The sequence below is a fragment of the Drosophila ficusphila genome, unplaced genomic scaffold, assembly GCF_018152265.1.
Source record: "Drosophila ficusphila isolate 14025-0441.05 unplaced genomic scaffold, ASM1815226v1 contig_127, whole genome shotgun sequence".
Taxonomy (NCBI): Eukaryota; Metazoa; Arthropoda; class Insecta; order Diptera; family Drosophilidae; genus Drosophila; species Drosophila ficusphila.
Genome location: NW_025064016.1, coordinates 1,175,598 through 1,197,637, shown reverse-complemented (window position 1 = coordinate 1,197,637; position 22,040 = coordinate 1,175,598). Strand labels below are relative to the sequence as shown.

The window sequence follows — 22,040 nt, the reverse complement described above, 5'->3', positions numbered from 1 at the left end:
CGAGAGAATTTGAGATTCGGGGAGTGGAGAATCGGAGAATTCGGGAAAAACTACGAACCGACACGGTCAACAGATGGGAAGTGAATGAGCAGAGCAGAGCGAGAATAAAGCCGACTGATTCATAACAGTATGGGAGCCCTACGGACTTTTTTATAGGGGCGAGTCCCACACGCACACGCAAAAAAACCACTTGGATATAAAAGCATAAAACACTGAAAATCCAAATTGGGAATGTTCCTGACTGTTTACATAAAGCAAATTTCCCGTTAATAAAAGCTTTGGTAAAAACCCTATGCTATATCCAATGGTTTCCAAAATTGTTCCAAATACTTATTCCTTTTTTTACTGTGCATCCGATGCTCTCTCTCTTGGGGATGTCCATTGAATGACGAAAGCGGGGGAGAGAGTGGGGAGTGGAAAGTGGGTCGATTTGAGAGCTGGTCACGCTTCTTCCTCTTCTCATTATTCTACCTCAATGTCAAGTGGCTGTGGTCAGAGCGAGAAGGTAGTAGAGAATTTGTTAACCGGCCGGCATCGTTATTTAGCTGTGTGGGTGAGTATCGCATTCGTATCCAAAAGATTAAAAGAGAGGGAGAGAGAGTACGAGATGAAATGTTGGTGAATTATTGCGCAAACAAGATACAGAAAGCCGGAAACCACGCGAGGGTTTGTGTCTCGGCTAATACGCTTATCAGACAGTCCTTGGCCTTGAACGAATAGCTTTAGACCAGGCCCATTCGAAAGTTGCTTATGGAAAAACAAAACACCAATTCAAGGAAAGGGAACTATAGCACGTGTAACACATCAGTATGTTTAATCCCAATCTTTTAAAAAAAAAAATTAAAATCTTAAAACTAAAACGCTTGTATTTCTGACTGAAAGATTCAATAAGAATGTGGATTTAAATTATCCCTCACTGACGAATCACTTAAGCTTTTAGCCCATAAGTATACCCCATTATTTATGACGCACATTTTTTGTGATAATAATTTAAATAATTTAGTAAAAGTTTTTTTCAGCTCTGCCAAACAAAATAATTTAATAATAAAGTTCCTTTTTGATGAGAACCCTAAGGTAAACAATAAAACATCCGCCTGTTGGCTTTCTCATATTTATTTATTTATCATTCTGTGGTCTTTTTCTTGTCGAACGAGAGTAGCAATATCAAAGTGACCAACATAATTGATTAGGATTAGTGTCTGCTAATTGATTACGATCGAGTTCTATAATCGCAATCCGCTCGAATGGCGTTAATTAAATTACTAAATTGACTCGGTTATACAAAGCACATATGCACGGTAAGTAGTGTATGGTTTAATGGGGCTTGTGCGTGTGGGAGAGGGTTCGTAAATCGTATAAAAAACAGTATTGTATTGTATCCATAACTAGAGTTTGGCAGCTGCGAATTTAACCGAATATCTTGTCGAAGCAGGTGTGGCAGTAGGGCTTGTCCTTCTGCTCCTTGAAAGTCCCCTTGTTCAGTTGCTTGAGGCAGAAGGCGCAGACGAAGTGTTCCGGATGGAATTTCTTGAACATGGCCGTTATGCAGCGTCCAGTAATTGGTTTCGAGCATCCAGCACACAGGGATCCTCGCTTGGCATGGTAGTGCGTCTCACAGTACGGTAGACCCTCGTGGTCGAAGAACGAGCCACCTTGGAAGGGCTGTCGGCAGTCCTATAAAAAATTCAATTAATAGATAGTTTAGTATTATCTTAGTGTATCTTATTTTTTTAAATTTGGTAAGACTTTTAAATATGGTAAAATAGTTTGAATAAGCAGATGGGATATAAAAAGTTGGGTACACAGTAAAAAGGGTTCTTACGCCCTTCAATAACCAATATTTTAATCGAAAAAAAGTATACTTTTTGACCTCGCAGAATTACAGTATTTGAAAAGTAGAAATGCTTACTGCGCCTCAAGATCAAAACTAAAACATCTTGGCACTAGATTTAAGTATGATTATGTGTGTTTTCGGAAATATATGAGAGGAACGAGGATGATGTATTGTGGGCCAAATGGTACTGCCGTCCCCGTCGGAGGCTAATTACGACCATAAATTAGTTGCCATATAGCGTGACGGACCAGCAAACCGATCGAGAGTCGACAACATAATATTCGCTGTGCAAAATTTTACGCCTGGCCTGAAAAACCTAATTAGAATTTTGTCAAACCGAAGAGGAGTGTCGAATGGGCCACCTCGATACCCTGGCACCACTGTGCCTGCCGTCGGGCTAATTGGAAAACAAAGATTGTACATTTCAAAAAACAAGATTTGAGGAAATCTGAATATGATAAATATATGAAAAAACAGTGGCCAAGACATCTGTTTTAATCTATTTCTTTGTTTCCTTTTTTTCGTTTTGAGCTTTTGGAAAAACATTTCGGCAGCGGGAAAAACAGCAACAATTGTCATGAGACAATAACATTTTGCGCACGCTTTTGGCCAGCACCCAAAAACGGAGGAGGAAAATCAGCTAAGAGGGCAGAGGACAATATCAGCCAACCGGCAACAGCAATCGAAATATTGGAACGAAGGATCATTGCGAACGCGATATCTTTGGGCGAAAAAAAAAACTATTTTCGTTTTTCACCACCTCATAGAAATCAATCATTCCATAAACAACAGGTGCAACAATTTCCTCTGAAGCATTTCATAACTTTTCTTTGTTGTTTATAGTACACACTTTATACGAATGGAAACTCATAAGTGGGGCAACAGCCACGAAAATTAAACCAAATAATCAATATCGATATGGACTAAAAATACACGAAATATTATATATGTGTATCGCACGTATTCCTCTTCAGTCAATGGAGAATTTCAATTATGTATTCTATATATTTAAATACTGATTGCAGTTTTGCATTATTGTTTTCGGGCTATTTTTGGCTAGACGTTTCTAGTTCAGTAAAATCAACTGAGATTGACGAATCGATTTAAATTTAGTTGGTCCAATCAATTCAATTAACACCCTGGGATGCCCATTAGAGCCTGGCAATAAACAGTGCGAATCTCACGTCCATTATAGACAGATATATATGTTTGTAGATATAGACAAGTACTATGCGAAGCATATAAATGCTGACTACAACGTCAGCAACGAAAATAGTCTCAGTTGGTAGAAATTATTGCTTTCGCTAATCGAAAATCTAATCCACAATATTGTAATTTGTTTATCAACCGGAAGGAGCAGCAACAAGAACGCAAATTTGCGGAGGTGGAATGGCTAAAACAACTAGACACATGTGTCAAGGTCGGCAAACTGACACTGACCTTGACACGAGGTCCCATTGGGTGGCTTTGGGTGGCTGGTTGCCACCCGAAGGTCGCGGCCACCTTGAAAAGATACAAACACTTTTCAACTTTTCCACTTCCCCATTTGTGTTCTTGTTTTCATTGCTTGTTTTATCTTATTTTTTTGGTTTTTTTTTTTTTTTTTTTAATGTGTAATAATTATTAAAATTTTATTTACAAAAACAAATTACAATATTGTTGATCATTGTCATAAATGAATTTAAATTTAAAAAGTACCTATTAACTTAAGCCTACAAAATTGCATAGAAAAAGTTCAACAAGTCGGGGGGTTCAGGGGCAAAGGACAAAGGGCAAAGGGGGCGGGGCAAAAAGACCATCATAGAGGGACTCCGAGACTCATTTTCCCCAGCGGCACCTGCCCCCAAAAGGGGCGGGCCAGCTGGGCGAGCGAAACAAGGGGGCGGGTTGAACGTAGGAGGCTTAAATTGCTGTTGCCACTGCCGATGTTGCTGCTGTGCGTGTTGCTGCTGTATATGTTGCTGTTGTATGTTGTGTGTTGCTCCTAGACCCGCAACGAAAATAGCCCGCGACGGACGGCGGGCAGCTGTTTAGGCCGCCAGTTCTTCGTGACGGTGATAATATATTAAAAAGTGGCACGCAGCTAGATACAAAAATGTATCTAAAGCCGCTGTATCTATTTTCGTTTGGCTGCTGTTGTTGAACTTCAGCAACATGTTTTTGGTGCTGCTGTTGCTGTTGCTGTTGCTGTTGCTGTTGCTATTGCTGTTGGATCTCCTCTATTCCTCCTCATCGACGCCCACGCACTGTGGACAGACCGGCTTGCCCTCCATGGCATAGAAGGACTTGCCGCGAACGGCCTTCTTGCAATCCTAAAGGATAAACGTGATCAGGACGAACGATTAACAGGGGCACAAATGAGACAAAAATATGAGCAGGGTAAATGCAAACAGCAGATTTAAAAAACCCTTTGAGGAAAGAGATTCTTGTCCAGTAAATTGAAATTAATATTTACTGGTCAATAAAGGAAGAAGTTTTCCACAGATAAATGTTTAAAGAGAACCATGACTTTTAAAAGCTGAATGTATCTGTGGAATACTTCTCCTTTAAATGGCTATTTTCTGAATGAAATAAAATTAGCATTAATTGGCAATTAAATGGATAGATATGGCTGGTGGACCTACCCTGCAGACGAAGCAGTCCGGATGCCACTGCGAGTTGAGGGCCGAGATGTAGTTCTCCATGATGGCGCGATTGCAGCCGTTGCACTTCGGGGCGAACATCTCGAAGTAGTCGTTGCGGCAGTAGGGCTTGCCGTCCCGCTCGTGGAAGCCCTCCTCCCCGAACTGCTGGCCGCACTGGGCGCAGAAGAAGTGCTCCGTGTGCCAGGTCTTGTCCAGCGCCGTGACGCACTTGTCCAGAATGGCGCCATTACAATAGGCGCAACGCGGGCTAAACAAATTGTGGTAGTCCGGTTCGCAGTAGGGGAAGCCGTCGCGCTCGAAAAAGTTGCGGGTGCCCAGCTCCTGGCTGCAGTGGTTGCACGTAAAGTGCTCCGGATGCCAGGTCTTGCCCAAGGCGGTGATCACCTGGCCGACGATCGGCTTCTCGCAGGCATTGCAGCAGCCCTTCTGCACAGTGTTGACTCCTTGGCGACTCATGTTGGCCTGTAGATTGCCTAGCATAGAATCCAACTGATCCTCGCGACTGTCCTCGACGATGGTCGTCTCCTCGATCGTCTGGGTGAGATGTGCCTGTTGGCTGCCCTTGTTCGGCCTGGCGTAATCGGTTACCGTCTGGTGTTGCACCGTCGACGAATGTTGTTGATGCGGATGACTGCCGTTTCCCACTCCGTTCGTTCCGTTGCTAACCTGCAATTGGAAAAATCAATAACAATCCCGATCAGTACTCTGTATCCTTTGTGGTCCTGCGCCGGATGGTCTTACGTTGATGTGCTTGGCTCGACTGAATCAAAAGTTGTGCGAGTGCTGGCCCAAAAACTTTTGCTTTTAGCCGCCGCCGCCACCAACCAAGCAACAAAAACAAAAAAAAAATCAAAATATCAAAAATAATGTTTCTCTTCCTCTTCGCACAGATTCTCCTGACCGAACTATATAGCCCATATATCTGTGTGCCTGTGTGGACCTCGTTGCGCACGACGCTCTCCTCAAATGCAAAGCATTTTCTTCAACGTTGACGTAGTTTTCGTTCATTGCCAAAAATACGAAAGAACGTTTTCGTGGAAAGAGGAGAGTGGGCGGAAAAGGGGATTCGATTCTCCTCCTCTGTATCTGTGTGTGTGTGGATCTTGTCTGTCGAGTCTCCATTTCAATATTCAATTTTCTTTCATAAACTTTGCATTTTCATTGGGCGTGCTCGTGTTCTGCCTGCTTGAGCTTAACTAAGTAGACGCCTAATTGAGCGTCCTCCGCCGTAAGAAGGGGAAGGTTTGGGTGCGGAAAAGGGTAAAAAAAAAAAAAGATAAAAGTAAAGATCGATTTGGGAAAACCCCAGTTACAACAAGACAAGAGAAACCTGGAGAAAACAAGAAGCCGTCCTTAGGAGTTTGAATATATTATTTTAAAGTAGATTACTACAACTCTCAGATCAATAAATTATTGTTACAGCGGTTGCACTAAGATTAAGGAGTCCCTTTTATAAAAAATCCATAAAATTACCAGAATATCAAAAAAAAAAATAGTAATTTAAACAGGCAGTCAAATTATTAGTCATAACTAGAAAAAACAAATACCAAAATTGATTCTCATGTTTTTAAATAAACACTTTGATGGAAAAATGGATTTTTTTCGAAAACACAAAACCAATTTTAAAGCCCTCTTTTTAGGTATTCCCACCTGCAGCATCGAAACTCCGCTCCTGTTATCGCTACCGCACAAATTGCCATTGGCTTCAGCGTTGGCGGGGTTTTCTCATTCTAATATTTTTGTGGTCTATTTAAAGACCCAATCCGCTAAAATCGTCGCTTGGCGTGGAGTATAAAAATGAACGTCGACCGACCGGCTGGTCAACAGGATTTCCCCGCAAAAAAAAAAAAGCGCATGAGCGTCTTTGGCACACGCTTCCAGTCGTGGCCAAAAAGCAGGAAAAATAGGTGGGAAATCGGTGGGGGGTATTATAAACTGGGGGACAGGAAACTCCCGAGCAGCGGAGGAAATCTCGATCAATGAATATGAAGCGAGGGAAGGGGAAACAAACGGAAAATGCGAAAAGCGAATGCGGTTTACATCGACCGATGATGGCAATGAAAGAGCAAACCAAAATATAGAAGATATAGAAAATATATCAGACACACCAAAACCAAAAAAAACACCCACAGTCAAATGGATCGCTTGGTTTGGTTATAGAAATGAAAGGAAAATAGAATAAAAAACGCTTTCGAAAATAGCCATGCAAATGATTTGCAATGAAAAACTATAGCAAAAGCGCCGCTGTGGAAAACGCGTTGACAAGTGGGGAAAGGGGGCGTGGACGGGGGGTGGGCGGGCGACTAACTGTCCGTTTGGACTTGTGTATGTGTGTGGGTAGAAAAGCGCCGGGAAAATCCTACGTGCCGTGTGCAATATTGTTTATATCCGAATATATTTGTATTTTAATTTTTTCTTTTTTCTTGCGCCTGCCACATATACAGAAAAAGAGCGAGGCTTTTCTATTTAATATACATATTTATCATATCAACAAAAGTCACGGACACGCCTTGCCACGCCCCTTGGCACGTTTTTCCGCCCTCCCCGGCAGTTGGCAGAAAATTGAAAATGATATTAAATAATTAACAGACCCGACCTCTCCTATATACTTTGTATATGCCCGGCTGCAATTCGTCAATGACATTGAATTGCAATTTACTCAAAATCTGAAGAATTCATTCACCCCCTCCCCATACGAAAATGTCTGCTCATTTGGCTGAAACGGCCATCGAATCGATTGCCAACAGAATAAAAGAAATGTGCAAAAATATTTTTCACTTAGTAATTAATTAATAATTAATGCAAGCCGAGTGCCTCGGCGACAAACTGACAATTCGCGGCATTCCCTGCTGACATCTTGAAATGTGCGGAAAACAAGGTCGCACTTTAGTGTCGATATTCATACAATTATTTCAAGACAGTTAAGTTTCATAACAAATGAAATATTCCAAACAAATTATATAAAGCGCATAAAGAATGTATATTTAAACAGAACTGCTCTTAATGTCACATCAAGAAGTATAATTAGGAAGAAGATATTGCCAATAAATCACGCCGACGAAGGCCACGACAATTTATTTAAATACTCTCGCTTATCAGGCTGTCAAAAAGAGTTTACGATTTTAACATGAGCTTTTAAGATTTTAAGGAACAACATTTATTTATTTAATCATCCTCTCAATTTCAAAAGTTTTTGAGAAAGTTTAAAAACAAGGGGAACACACTCGCTGACTATTAATAAATCGCATTTCTTTGCCTTCACTTAAACCTATTTTTCTGCTCCAATTTAATGATTGATGCATTCCATTAGCGAACAGGGCCAAGGACATTCCATTTAAGGAGTCACTCCTCCAGCCTTGGCAAAATATTCAATTAAACAAAAGAAGGGAGCCGTCGAACTGCAGTTCATTAAATAAGGTCATAAAAAGCAAACTGAACAGAGGCGTAAAAAGACCAAATTAAATGCAAAAGACATCTGCTTAAATACATCATCCAAATAGGCATTCTGTTCGAGATGTCAGAAAGTTCTAAAAACAAATGTCAGACATGTGAGAGGAAAGGGAAATCGAGGCAGTGCCATAAAAGAAAAACAGGCTAATCCGAATGAACGGAAACAATATTTTTTTGGATATACATATTCTAAGGAGATGTGCAGTGCACGAATAATAAAATACATTTTTTGTTTACGCGATTGCCACCCGAAATTGATGGATGGCTTAATGAGGTATAGATAGAATTTAAAATAAATTTACGTAGGTATATGTAAACGGGCTTCGTTGGAGATCTTTAAATGTTTTCGCGCCGTGTGCAATAAATCGTGTGACAGTCACTATAAAATGCTCGCCATCATAATCAGACGTTATTAGCCTAATCAATTTATGAGGTCCATTAAACTATACCCAATATAACATACACCTTCGGTTTCTGTTGGCAGATGTCAAAGTCAAGATCTTTTTCGAGGAATCGACAATGGGCAAGGGCTGGGGATCCATGGATCGAGGGTGGCATTAGATTCGCTCGGTTGCCATGCGTCAGACGATTTGCGATGATATATCTGCTCATTTTATGGTCTATATTACAAAACACAACCAATCTGGGATGTCTTCCTCTAAAAATATCCAAATACGTAGAAAAAATCAAGAGGTAGGGTCCGTAAGAAAACGGGAAGCTATCGGAGGGACACATGCAATTTGTTTTGACGGAATTCAAAGTGAGCGTATCTTTCCCCCAGGTGAAAAAGTGAAAACATTTGTTATGTTCGCAACAAACTAATTGCAATTATTTTTGGGATCTTTGGGAAAGATTTATGAAAACACGTTTTGATAATACCTTACATATGTCGGAGTTAAAAAAACTTAAGCAAGTTTGATTATTTTGGGCGGATCTCATCACTAGTTTGACTTGTTCTAGTATATTCAAAACAAAACTTTCTATCTAAAACGAATTCAGATTCCATAAGCAACAAAAATAACAGAGAAATTCGAATTAATAAGCGCCTAGTAGTAACTTAATAAGTATGAGCTAAATATTAAATGTAGAACTACAGAAATTATTTTCATAATAATTTGTTGTTCTACACCACAGATAATTCCGTGATAAGGCCGAAAAGCTTTTAAGATATATCACTATTTTCAATTTTCCTAATTTTTGAATCATTGTTTTGATTATGGTTATAAAAAAGTTATTCCATTTTCGTTTTGAACGTGTTAACATAATCTGTAATAATTCCGCGTCTTAAATATAATTTACTAGCTGGGCTGTATATTTCCTGTGCTCATAGAATAACTTACCTTGAAGTCGGAGAGTGATGCCATGAGGTCGTCCAATTCCTTGGTTGCCTGCGAGGTGTAAGCCTGGTGCACCTGTTGACCCGGAACAGCATGGTTGGGCGTATAGGAATCTTTCTGCTGCACAATCTGCTCCTCCACAGTTCCCACTGCAAGCGGAAAAACAAAAACAGATTAGTTAGGATTTGGCCAAGTGGAAATTATGGTAAATTGCTTAGTACCTGGACCATCGGGACCCGACAGTTTCTCCGTCTTCGTTTCTCGCACGGTGATGGTGACATGGCGTCCCGGCGTCGGTGATTTGTGTGCCGATCTGGTAAACACATAAATAAACAGTTTAAGTTAATCCCTGCATTAAATTGTGGATTAAATGATGTTTTACTTACCCATTGGGCACCGCATAAATGTGAGCATTGTCCAGTTCATTCAGCAGACTGTCCATTGTGGGACGCTCCTCCACGGTGGCATAGCTATTGATCGTATTGTATTTCGAGACTGGAGTGCTGTAGTTCACCGGTACATCGACTTCTTAAAAAAACGAGGAAAATAATTAATATCAGGAAAACAAATTGACAACTTCAGTTATATTATATTAAAGCTCATCCAAATCAATTACATAGTTCAAAAGCTCTTTTAAATTTTTAAACACATTCTGTGGGTTTTTTTTCCTCGTCCAATAAATCGTTTAAGTTTCTGACAGTTTTTGACTGTTTAATTAGTAATTTTTTAGACACTCACATACTAATTTTGTTTAATAGTTATTGTTGAACTCCATAGCGGAAAACAGTTTAAACGTAAACTATTTGGTACGCAAACTATTTTTTCTATCCGTTGCCATTAAAGCGTAGATGCTTACCCTTCTTATCAGCACCGTTGTAGCGAGCATTCTGCAGATCCTGTAGCAAGGAGTCCAGTTCTGAGAGTCCTGTGTTGCCAGACGCTGCCTGACGGGGCAAGGATCCTTGGTTGGCATATCCAGGAGTCGTTGAGGAGCCATTGAAGTCGTGTCCTGCCGTTGGAGAACGTGTTTCTACGCTGTAGTGTTCCTGGTACTACAAAAAATTAAATATTTCAGTTAGTTTCGATTGGCAAATCATATTTCGATAACCACTTACCACTTGAGGCTGGGCTTTGCCCCTAAGACTTCCATAACCTGGCGTGTTGTCCACAAACTGCTGTTGATGTGGCAATGGCTGGCTTTTGGACTGGACAGTTCCATATTGTGGCTGAGGCTGCTGAGGTTGACCTGGCACACTGTTCTGCAGGTCGGCTAGGAGGGCGTCTGTAAGAATAATTAATAAAAACTTTAGTCAGAGTCGTGAGTAAACCTATGAAGTAGTTGCAAATCAAATTTGCAATATTTTATCTCAAAATATTTAAAGTAATAGTGTTATCTTTGTGGGTCAGGAGTTACTTAGTCACAATTCACAAATTAATGCTCTTTATTATTCCTCACTCCAAACCGCATGATACAATGAACTATTTTTAAATGTTAAGTTTTTGTTTCCTTGTTGATAACTGAAACAATGAAATTTGTTTACTTCTTTTTCTTGCTGCTTTTATATAATTGTTTCACTAAAGTTTCTTTTGGTCAACCTAATGCTTCCAATTTACTTCTAAATAAAATTTATTTTTTGTGGCTACCCAGATTGTCGTAATCCCCATAGTTCGCCATGGCACTTCTTCTTCCGGTCTTTCAAAGGTGTTTTCTTTCTAAATTCCAAACTTCAAGCACCTGTTGCTGCACTCTGACGCATAGTCCGTAGTTAACTAAACGGAGGTCCCCCTACGTTGCCATTTACCTTCCACATATCAAACAACAAAAGTTTCTGATAACACTTTGTTTGTTTTCTTTTGTCTTGGACGATATCGCTGAATACCTAAAATTACTTCATGGATCTTGTTTCTGGTTTGAGTCTTGGGTAGCTGATATTGGAGGGAGTCAAAAGCTTATATTGAACTGATAAGAAGTTTAAAATTCAATTGGATGTGCAAGTTGTTATCCAATGCGGAAAACAATTAAAAGATACACTACAAAAAAAATATTATACCTTACCATTCTCTTTTTATATAATTAAAAAAAAATTGATTTTATTAAATTACTATATAAGGTTAAAATATATTTTAAAATATAATTATAGACAATTTTTTTTTTTTTTTTTAATAATACAATCTTTAAAAAATGTAAATAAATTTTAAGCCGATCTTGAAACACCTGCAAAAGGGCCGCACTTGAACTTGACCCTAGACCGCCCCCGAATTGTTTCGGTAATGACTCCATCATTAACCCCATAATGCCCACGCTCCACTTGTTCCCATTGAACAAACTTACCCAGACGTCTCTCAAATTCGCCCACTTTAAAGCAGTCACTGAGGGGCGAACTGTGGAACGACGATGATATCAGTTTTGAAGACATTTCGCTCACTAAATTTGGCTAGAATCGATTGTATCGAAATGTTTCGTTTGATTGTCACTCGATTGCCGTTGCGGTATGCAGAATTTCGATATGTCTGGACCACTATAAACGGTAGTTTTGTTAAATATTTTTGCCGGCCCGGCAACAACAACAGTTAAGCCGAAAGTTCAGTTGCCAACTGACCAAATTAAAGCACCGAAAACTCAATCAACTCGGGGCCAAACAAAGTCAGGCCAAAAAGACACCCACACTGCAGCCCAAAACTAGCCAAACGCAGAGGGTGAATATATAGAAATATATGTACATATATAAAAATGGCGGGAGAGTGGGGGACCTAACATCTACACACGATTTTTGACTCAGTTAAGGTGGGACGAACTTGTCGAACGGGCTAAAAATCGCACCAAGTCAAGAAATCTCTCATCTACACGATGCCATAATATATCTGACAGTGTATTTGTGTTTCTTTAATGTACGTCTTAAAGACAACATATTTGATCAAATTAATGTTGTTTGCATTCTTTTCGCTTATAATTCAGCTAAGAGCAACTGGGAAAGGGAAGTGCCCAAATAAACAAGATAATGGCGCATGATTAAGCCAGAAAAATATCGATATCAAAAAGAAGAAAGTACACAAAGGAAAATACATTTTATTTAGCAAATGCTGTTTTTATCATAAAAGGCAAATTGCAAAAATAAATTAAATTTGTATAAGTTTAGTATATTTAAGTATAGTATTTTTCTCCGTGCAGAAAACATTAGATTGAGTGTGCTTAGGGTTACTTTGAGGCTTGCCGAAAGTATCTATTGGATGTCTCGTATCATCAGCTGTCAAATAATCGCACTCAACGCCATTTATTTGACCCACCCACAGCAACAAAAACAACAGAAATGACCACTAAAACAGCAGGAAGACATGACAGCAGGCGATTAAGCCATAAGGCCAGAAAATAAATCAAACAAATTTCGAAGCATTTCATCCGAGAGTTCAAAAGTCTGGGGGAAGTGTAGGGAAAAGGCACACCTGTAACTGGGCCAATGCCAAAAGAACATCGAGTGGGAACTCAACAAAATCACTCACATTGGGATATATGAAGGAAAATAAGGTGTGACGCGGATTCATTCGTTTTGGCAAGCGAATTCATAACAAGAACGTCGAAAAATCATCAAGAAGGCGATGCTCGATTTTATATTCGAAAACATTTTGCATTATTAGGCTAGAAAATCAGCCAAATTATTTCGCAATATTTTTAAAAATAGTCCAAAACTGAAAGATCGAACATGTGGTTGACGAGAAATCATTCGAATCACCATATGTGGGGTCTGTTGTACTGCTGTTTCCATAAGTTCTCAGTTGGGGAAAGACTAAAGAAGGGGGGATCATCTATAAATAGGACAGGGCAGGGTTATCAGAACGTCACGCTCCACTGGGTCAACTTATAAAAAAGAGCCGACAAAAAAGATGAACGGGACTTTTAAATTTATGATGCCGTAACGGAAATACAATTTATTTAGCGTTTCACATGGTAATTATACAAACTATTTCATAACTTTAAGGAAACCAAAAATAATGTTGAATCACTGTTGTTCTTTATGGCAAATTTGAACTAATTAAGATAGATACTTTTGTGAAATAGATTGAGTTTCAGTCAAGATTGAAATGTATCTCTTTATAGTTGACTGATTCAGAAGGTTACACTAATTTTTTTCTGTGTAAAAAGTACGCCCAATAACAAACTTGATTGCTTCACGAGGGAACATTTCATTAAAAAGACATTTCACATATTAGTTTCGTAGAATGCAATTGGCAGGAGCATGGGGCTTTATTAAATTGCAATTAAAACCAATTAAGAACCAGCAGCTGACTTCCAAAGTGTTTTGTTTCATTTCAAGACGAAGTTGCACTCGAACTGAGTTTTCAGTGGAGTGTGATTAAAGGGGAGTGAGAGAGGGAGGGAGAGATTTGCACATGACAGCTGTTGAAATGGCAATGACAACTGGATGCAACATAGGAGTGAGCGGGAGAGGAGATGGAGGTGGAGAGAGCGTGGGTGAGAGAGGCAGGTAAATTCACTCGCGAATTGTTGTTATTTCATGCTCTCCCCATTTTCGCGCTCTTGTTGTTGTTGTATTTGACATTGTTACATATATTTTTGTTGTTTTTGGGTTTTATTTAGCTCGTTTTGGGAGCACTTTCGATTTCATTTTGGCGGCTTGTTTGCGGTTTTTTTGTTGATATTGCTGATCGATTGCGGCTGCTTGCCTTAATTAAATTCCGAACACACACACTCACACCCGCGCAGAGATTTCACAGCAGCACAGAAATCAGAAATTATTTTCGCTCGGCAAAATCTTGAAAGCAACTGAACAAGACGCTCGACAACAAACGCCGCCGAGGCTGCAAACACTCAACGCTCAACGCCAGACTCACTCCCACTCACATTGGCACTCAAAACATAGCCACTCACTCGAAATCGAAATCCATTTCGAGTGCAACTCACGCGCTCAGTTGCAAAACATTTACAGTTGTAGCAACAAACAGCAGCAAGAAGCAGCAGCAGCAATCCACTCGAAGAAAATTCACATCGACTCTTTAAACCACAACATGTTATAGCTTATGTTACCAAATATTAAATTTGCAAAAGGACCCATTATTTTTAAAACTTTGTTTTCAATTCAAAGAGACTTTTCCTAGAATTTAGAAAAATGTTTTTTTTCGAGTTTTCCTTGGTGTTGAGTAATTTTGGCCATTTGTTATTGCGTGGGTGAGTGTGTCACATAACTGGTGGCGCCACCTGGGGTCCGCCTTTGGCAACCCCTTTACCACTCAATTCCTGAGTGTGCTGCCTTTTTTTTAGGCTAAATCAATGAATCACTTGACTTTGAAACGAAAACTAAAATTAGTGTTAAACAACAAAAGCAACAAGCAGCCACAAATTGTTATGGCTTTTGTTCAGAATTAAGTGTTTTGTTTTATTTTCTTTCCTTTTTGTCGCTTTGATGACGACGATTTTGCTCAATTGGTATTTCGGTTGAAAAGGTGAACAATTTGTTTGTTTTGCCATTGGATTCACGCAGTATAAGAGATTATCTATAGGTAAAATAAATAGTAAACAGATGGCCACGACCTGTTCCAAGTCAAAGTCGTGGAAACGAGTTCTGGCTTTTTGATAAGCTCTCAGCAGCTTTTTGTTATTGGTCCCACCCAACTTCCGTACTATCTGTAGATCCCACTTTATGAGATCAACCGCCAATGTAATCAATCAATCGAATATTAGATGCCCTGAGGTGATCACCTCGGCAATTAGAATATCTTGCGTAATGCCAACCCAAACAGGTGTATACTGTCACTAAAAACGCTGCCAGACAAACTTATAGTTCAAATATGCAGATTATAATACACCTTTTTTGATTCTGAATAAAAATATTAATGGCAGAACTTTTTATAAACTTATTAAGCTTAAAATATTTGTTAGATATTGTTAAGATATTTGCTAGTTTTATCATTGCGAAACGCACTTTTTACACACGTATTGTGTCGTGTCTGGCAATAAATAGAACACAATTCGATTGGAAACCACTGACGCCCACTGGCGATACGAGCATCGGCTCAATGGGAACAATGATCTAATGATCTAATGAATGAAACGAGTAGTAAGGTCAGCGACTACCAGTCTACAGATTGTAATGCGAGTCCCACGCCGCAAAATTCAAATAGACTGAAGCTTACCGATTTTCATGTCAATATATTGACTGTTTGGCACTTGTATCAGTTATTAAACAAAATCCGATGAAGACCGCACAACGTCGAAATGCAAACTGAATGGGGAATATTCAAATCGTGAGCTGACAGCTGGAGAATACGATGAGAGTGCAATCGAGGTGTTCGTGTGTGCAATTAACATTACTCCAACCAGATGTAAACAAACATGCTATGCAAATACACTTTAAATATACAGGTGTCAATATCAAGATACTCATATCACTACGCAAAAATATATATTTTTGAAAAATTGTAACACAAGAGTTTTAGATCAAGGAGTTTATTTTTTTGAACTATATCAAAATTCTTAATAAGTTCTAAGAAAAAAACTAACAACCAAAACCAACAAATATAAAATATTTTGTACCATGTATTTCCTGTTTTAAAATTGCCAATATTTGAATTAAAATCAACCAACGAGTTCTTGAAGTGTATAAAAAACCCATTGCTTAGGGCAATCCCCTTAAAAATAAAGGAAAAAAAAACTAGCAATGAAATGCTTAACTTGTAAAGTTTACATTCCATGCAAATGTATACAATGTATATTGATTGCACCATTAGGTGTATGTTTGTGATGCAATTGTTTACACTTACTTTAATGATGATTTCCTTCAATACCCCCAGATTAAATCAAAGATTTTCACTTTTCATAGAAACTGCCAAAAAGTCAGCTTTTCGTAAAAAAAGAAAAAAAGTTGTTCCAAAAAATCCTGAAAGTATGCTAGATTTTTGGAGATGGTCTTAAAAGCTTTTTAAGATCGGAATTATTCGTAAACTAGCTGGTTAACGTCCTACCAACTTTTGCAATCCGAATTTGTTTACATATTTAAATAAAAATAAAACAAAAAAAACAAGTAGAACAACGGATTGCATTTATGGGGTAGAAATGAGCAATTCTTATCAGAAAACGAGCTGTTTCTCCTGTAAAAATATTCAAAAATAAATATAAATAAATTTTGTTATTATGGGGCAGAAATTAGCAATTTTAATCATAAATCCAGTACTTTTCCCCTTTATAAAGCATTTGAAAATGAACTCTACATTCATTAACCGCCGAAATGCTGAAGTACACGGTTCTTCTTCTTACATTATTGGCCATTGCCAAAGTTGGTATAGCTCGCAAAAAATCCAGATCAAAAGTTACCAAAGGTAGGGTGGACTAGCGAATTTTTTAAATTATATAAACAATTCCCTTTTTTTAAGACCACGCCGCTGGTGCTGATATCGAGTCGAAGACCTTTGTGAAAATCAACACCAGTTACTACTTTTTCGGCACAGAGTCCTTAAACTGGTATGCGGCCTATGAAGAGTGTCGGAAGCTTGATTCTGAGTTGGTAACGCTTGAAACTGACGAGGAATTCGATGCCGTTGCCGATTACTTAATTAGCAAGAAATTGTATCATTTCTATTGGACATCGGGTAATGATTTGGCCAAAACCGGAAAAGAAATTTGGTTTACTAGCGGCGAGCCAGTAACTTCGCTCAGGTGGGGCGCTGGTCAGCCAGATAATAGCGATGGTAAGGAGCACTGCATTCACCTGCGCTACAAAACAGATCCCAAGAGGTTCGATCTGAATGATTTTCCCTGCTCCGATGAAATAAGGTATATATGCGAGCCCCAAAAATGGAAACCGTATGGAAAAAAAATAAATAAATAAAAGAAAGCATTTTTTTTTTTTTGACTTAAGGCGAAATTGTTAACCTTTTTAAAAGTAAATAGAACCAAATTTAAAAATAAGTAGAACAAAGAATTGTACTTCTAGGCTAATTAGCAATTTTAATCCAAAATCGATTCCCCTTTATGAAGCCTTTGAGAATGAAGTCCGAAATGCTGAAGTACACGGTTGTATATATATAAACGGTATATATATATAAATATACCTAAGCTTCCTTTGTTTTTAATTAAATTTTTTGCTCAATTGTTTTTTGTTTTGGCCTTTAAGCAACAAAATTTAAAGATAAGTAGAACAAGGAATTGCAATTCTAGGGAATTAGCAATTTTAATCCAAATTGGATTGGTTTTCGCCTTTATAAAGCCTTTGGGAATGAAGTCTCCATTCACTTACCGCCGAAATGCTGAAGTACACGGTTCTTGTTCTAACATTATTGGCCATTGCCAGAGTTGGCCAAACTCGCGAAAAGTTCACCATACAAGTTAACGAAGGTAAATTTTACGGTGGGCCAGGAAACTAATCGAACTAAATAAAACTTCACCTCACATTTTTCTAGACAACGCCGTTGGTGCTGTAATCGAGTCAAAACCCTTTGTGAAAATCCATACCAGTTACTACTTTTTCGGCACAGAATCCTTAAACTGGTATGCGGCCTACGAAAAGTGCAGGGAGTTAGATTCTGAATTGGTAACATTTGAAACGGACGATGAATTCGATGCAGTTGCCTTTTTTTTGACTCGCAACGGATCGCGAGAGAACTATTGGACATCGGGTAATGATTTGGCCAAAACCGGAACACACAAATGGTTTACTACTGGCGAGCATTTAAGTTCGCTCAGGTGGGCCCGTGGTCAGCCGGATAATGCCGGTGGTAAAGAGCACTGCATCCACCTGGGTTACATATACGGCGACTCCACGAAGTTCGAATTGAATGATCGTCCCTGCTCCGGGGACCCCAATAGTTTGTTCAAGTATGTATGTGAGGCCCCCAAGATGGAGACCGTATCGATTGTAGTGTGGAAGTAAAAAAAAATAAATAAATAAAAGAAAGCACGTTCCTTAATAAACTTAAAATTTAATTGCTAAGAGCTAATAATGCTATTCCATGAATTGTTTTAAATTATTGGTCACGAATCGTAAAAATATAATAAACCTAACCAGTTTAAGTTTTTCTCTTCAGTTGCCAATGAAAAGTTGAGAAAAGATGTACTGAGTAGTCCTGATATTTCTAAAAATATTTGCCCACTTCCTTTGGATGTTTTCCATAAGGAATATAGTACTTACAGCCTGGTAGGATGCCCTTACTTCGGGCTGTGCGATAAGGTTGCCGCGCTCCCGGATCGATCTTTCCGTACATTGTTCTATCCATGATTGCAAACGATATTCACTTGTTTTGCTCACCGATTTGACTGAAACGTTAATGATTACTCAAGGAACTGTTTAGTGACATATTGTATTCTCGAAATCGTCAGGTTTATCTGACGTTGCTGCACTGCGACAGGCGAATAAAAAAAAAACAAAAAGTTTCATTTGAATTATTTATAAGCGCATTTTTATTTTTGGCCTTTCGGGGCACGACGACGGATTTGTCGTTTTTGTTTGCGTTGAGTTAGTCTGTCAGAGTGGATATTGTAGTTGTCGTTGTCGATGTTGTCGTTGTCTTTGCCCGTCTATCAGAGCTTTACCCCAATCTACTGGCAAAAAAATAAAAACTGCTCCTTGTCCCAGTGGAAGTCCAAGTGTCTTAATGTTGGAAATTGTTGTCTGGGGAGTGCTTTGTGCATTCGAAATTTGCTATTAATTGACTGGGACTGACAAAATACCGCATTAGAAGATTAAAGGGATACAGTAATGAGTGAAGGCTATACGTTTGAGTCCATAGGTATATCAAGAACTTTTTAGAAAAAATATTAATAGATGTGCTCGAAGCGTAAACAAAATCCATCATTCATCAAATTTACCTAAATTAAAAAAAACTCTAAATAAAAACGCTAGCTAATAAATTGAGGACGTATCCGATTTTGATAGTGATCTTCGAAGGCACGTGTTCAAAAAGAATGATGACTAAAGATCATATATGAGATCTAAAGATCAAAAGGCATTAGAAGAACGGATAAATTAGATCAGCGAACAAAATATCCGAATCATTTATTCAGACTCCCTAATCCAAAGTGTGTGGGTGAAACCCAATAGATGATCTATGCAACTAACGAAATTTACGATTGTCCGTAGATTTAGTTGAGCCAAACGGTCTATAAAGACAGATTTATGGAATCATAAAAATACCAAAACGAACATGCAGGCCACATTTTACATTTTTGTTTCAAACAAATAACGACACATTGGAAAAAGGTAAAAAATAATAAACATAAATTCACCGACTAGAAACAAAGCAAACCGAGCCAAAAACACTGAATTCGAGGAGGGAACGGGGAATCAAGGTTGCCAAATTACGTCAACACCATGATCGCCAACTAAAAATATCAACAGACAAAAAAAAGGAAAAACATTTCTAGCAAATCAAAGGCGACGTTTCGTCGTCTAATGAAGGGAAAGCTGAACTAGGAAAAAATTGGGAAATTAATTGAAAATACAGCGAGAGATTTCCGCACGGCTTTGCCAAAAGAAAAGAAAAAAAAAACAGAGAAAATCTCACTTTCGTTCCAGGTTCGCTAAAGCAAATCTATTTTCCTCCACACCTGAGGCATTACTCAGTCTTTTCTCGGATGACGTCGAGCTGAAATTGTGGGCAATTGTTTTCGGCTACGTTTTCCTTCTATATTTAAAAGTCGTAGGCACGATTTCGTTTCTTTCGCAGGAAATTCCAAGCGATCTACCGTCGACGATCTCAATATAAATATTTTATTAGTAAGTAGATAAAATGTGTGTGAATGCGAGTGTTGACCTTGCTAAAGGCGCTAAGGTGAAAAAGCAATGCGTGCCCCGGGAAAAAGCAAAAAAGCAATCGAAAGCACCAGCCCAACGAAAATTCATGTGGGTGATATGGATCACAATGGGCGATCTCTCCTCCGGTTAGTGGCCTTTGGCCAGATCTTTCAATAAACTTGGCCAATTTATGCGCGCTGTAAAATGGATTTTCCACATTCCACTTCCACTGTAAAAAGGCGGGAAATGCTTTAAGGTATCGCCCACTGAGTATCCGAGTGTGTGGTATTCGGGGTCTTGATTAGATAGTGGGGCTTACACGATGATCAAATTAAAGTTGAACGGATTAAAGTATTTTGTGGAATTAAAACGTACTGGTTTTTGATTTATTTGATCACTGAAAGCTTGATTGTCTCAATTTGTCAAAATACTTTGAAAACTATTATGTTGAAATATGACAAATGCAACAAATGCTATAAATAATAACAACTTTCTGACAACACTAAACGATTTCAAAATTCTATCAAGTCTCTCTCATCGTTTCCAAGCAACCGAAACAAAACACTAATTGAAATTTTATGAGAGGCTGATAAGAATCATTCGAAAACGGGGAGCAAAATAAAGAGGGACTTGTTGAACAATCAAAAATTCAAACTCAAACCTAGCGATGAACTCATTGCACTACGAATGCGATGGAGAAAAATCTAGAGGTGCTAAGTAGCTGGGATTAAAACAGGCTTTGAGTTTGCCAACAGTGTTCAAAAAAAGGGGAAAAGCGGGAAATAATCCAGAGATCAGTGATCGGTAAGTTGTTTGCGGTTTCAGATCGGAACAAAATAGACAAAGACAGCAGCTGTCCGGTCGTAAACAAATGGCACAAACTGAGCGTATCTGAGAGATAAAAAGATATTGGGGGAAAAAAAAACGAAAACGAAAGCGATTCTCATAAGTGCAGAACTCACAACAAAATGTTTATTTGTGAGCACTGTGTCAGCCGAGTTTACATCATTTTCCAGCATTTCCATTTGCTGTCGTAACTCGAGATAGTTTTTCGAGGGAGGGAACGGAAGTCCCCCCATAAATGCACTTTGCTTCGAGTGCTTGAAATATGTGAAAAATGTCATAATTTTAATAGATTAAGTGGGCACATTTTAATTGGTTTTGAATTTTGTTGTTATTGTTCTGTTATTTCGAGCATTTCCCTCCAGAAGAAATACCAAATTCATTTTTATCTCAACGCCCACGAATTTAATCCGTTCGCGGACCTGAGGCGAAAATTAATGGGGCTAACAAAAAATTCTATACTCTGGCAGATCGGGGCAAAAAAGCCATCTATTTGGATGTCTTTTCCGTTGATAATTAGTTCCATAATTAGTGGAGATGCTAATGAAATTGAAATGTTTTTCGAACAACTTGGCCAAAAGATTTGCCAAGAATTAAAGGAATCTTATGGCGAGTGACACGGGTCCATTAATCTTGACAAATTTATGATTTTATTTTTATCTAGCTGCTACTAGCATTCCAACTTTATCTTATATCTCATTTATTTTTGCTATCTCTTCGCGTTTGTCAACGTTTTGCAACGGATTTTTCATGCACTCAAAGGAAATAATTTCCCACGCTCCAACCTGCCGCAATATCACTAACACAGTTCCAATGGATTTTCATTAACTTTTTTCCGCGTTAACTTCGCACTTGATTGATTGCCTTGTGTTTTGTTAAGGCTCTATTTTTTTATTCTTTTCCGCGGTCTTATCTGTGCACTTTTGGCTGCACTTTGGCAGTGTTTTGTCACATATTTTGTTTATTAATCCGCAGCTGAAGGAGAACGTAGGACGCGATTGGGAGACCGAAAGACCGAGAGACCCCAAATACACACGCGCTGCGCTCGCGTCTCAATAAAAGCGCGCAATCGACTGAAATCCGAAGGGGAGCCAATGCTCGGTCTGCATTAGAAGAACTCTCTGGCTCTCGCAGTCGCTCAGCAGAGAGGAGACCACGAGAGCCCCAATGTTTGAGAGCAAGTAAACAAAGT

The 22,040-nt window shown here is 38.8% G+C and overlaps 2 protein-coding genes and 1 pseudogene across 8 annotated transcripts; 2 read left to right on the top strand and 1 right to left on the bottom strand.

Moving 5' to 3' along the window:
- Positions 1-1,097: 1,097 nt before the first annotated feature.
- LOC108094441 (leupaxin) lies at positions 1,098-21,918 on the bottom strand. 7 transcript variants are annotated; one of them, XM_043209469.1, is made up of 9 exons: positions 21,634-21,918; positions 18,404-18,611; positions 10,382-10,548; positions 10,123-10,318; positions 9,653-9,791; positions 9,488-9,579; positions 9,270-9,415; positions 4,459-5,145; positions 1,098-1,674 (listed from the first exon to the last, which is right to left on the bottom strand). In XM_043209469.1, exons 2-9 carry the CDS (start codon positions 18,486-18,488, stop codon positions 1,408-1,410), a joined length of 1,779 nt encoding a protein of 592 aa, XP_043065404.1. In that variant the 5' UTR covers positions 18,489-18,611; positions 21,634-21,918; the 3' UTR covers positions 1,098-1,407. The 7 variants fall into 7 exon arrangements, with proteins under 7 accessions (XP_043065404.1, XP_043065402.1, XP_043065403.1 ...); XM_043209467.1 differs by lacking the exons at positions 18,404-18,611; positions 21,634-21,918 and adding exons at positions 11,599-11,785; positions 13,977-14,046 and having other exon boundaries at positions 9,653-9,794; XM_043209468.1 differs by lacking the exons at positions 18,404-18,611; positions 21,634-21,918 and adding exons at positions 11,599-11,785; positions 13,977-14,046.
- On the top strand, positions 16,480-17,100 carry LOC108094420 (annotated as a pseudogene).
- On the top strand, positions 17,497-18,285 carry LOC108094446 (C-type lectin 37Da-like). Its single transcript, XM_017195020.2, has 2 exons — positions 17,497-17,610; positions 17,676-18,285. The coding sequence occupies exons 1-2, from the start codon at positions 17,520-17,522 to the stop codon at positions 18,143-18,145; spliced, it is 561 nt and encodes a 186-aa protein (XP_017050509.2). The 5' UTR covers positions 17,497-17,519; the 3' UTR covers positions 18,146-18,285.
- Positions 21,919-22,040: the final 122 nt, after the last annotated feature.

Coding starts and splice junctions, on each gene's coding strand:
- LOC108094446 (XM_017195020.2), top strand. CDS start 17,520: ATGCTGAAGTACACGGTTCTTGTTCTAACATTATTGGCCATTGCCAGA. Junction 17,611..17,675: donor CACCATACAAGTTAACGAAG/GTAAATTTTACG, acceptor ACATTTTTCTAG/ACAACGCCGTTGGTGCTGTA.
- LOC108094441 (XM_043209467.1), bottom strand. CDS start 11,683: ATGTCTTCAAAACTGATATCATCGTCGTTCCACAGTTCGCCCCTCAGT. Junction 9,580..9,652: donor ATTTATGCGGTGCCCAATGG/GTAAGTAAAACA, acceptor TGTGTTTACCAG/ATCGGCACACAAATCACCGA. Junction 9,416..9,487: donor GTCGGGTCCCGATGGTCCAG/GTACTAAGCAAT, acceptor TTCCGCTTGCAG/TGGGAACTGTGGAGGAGCAG.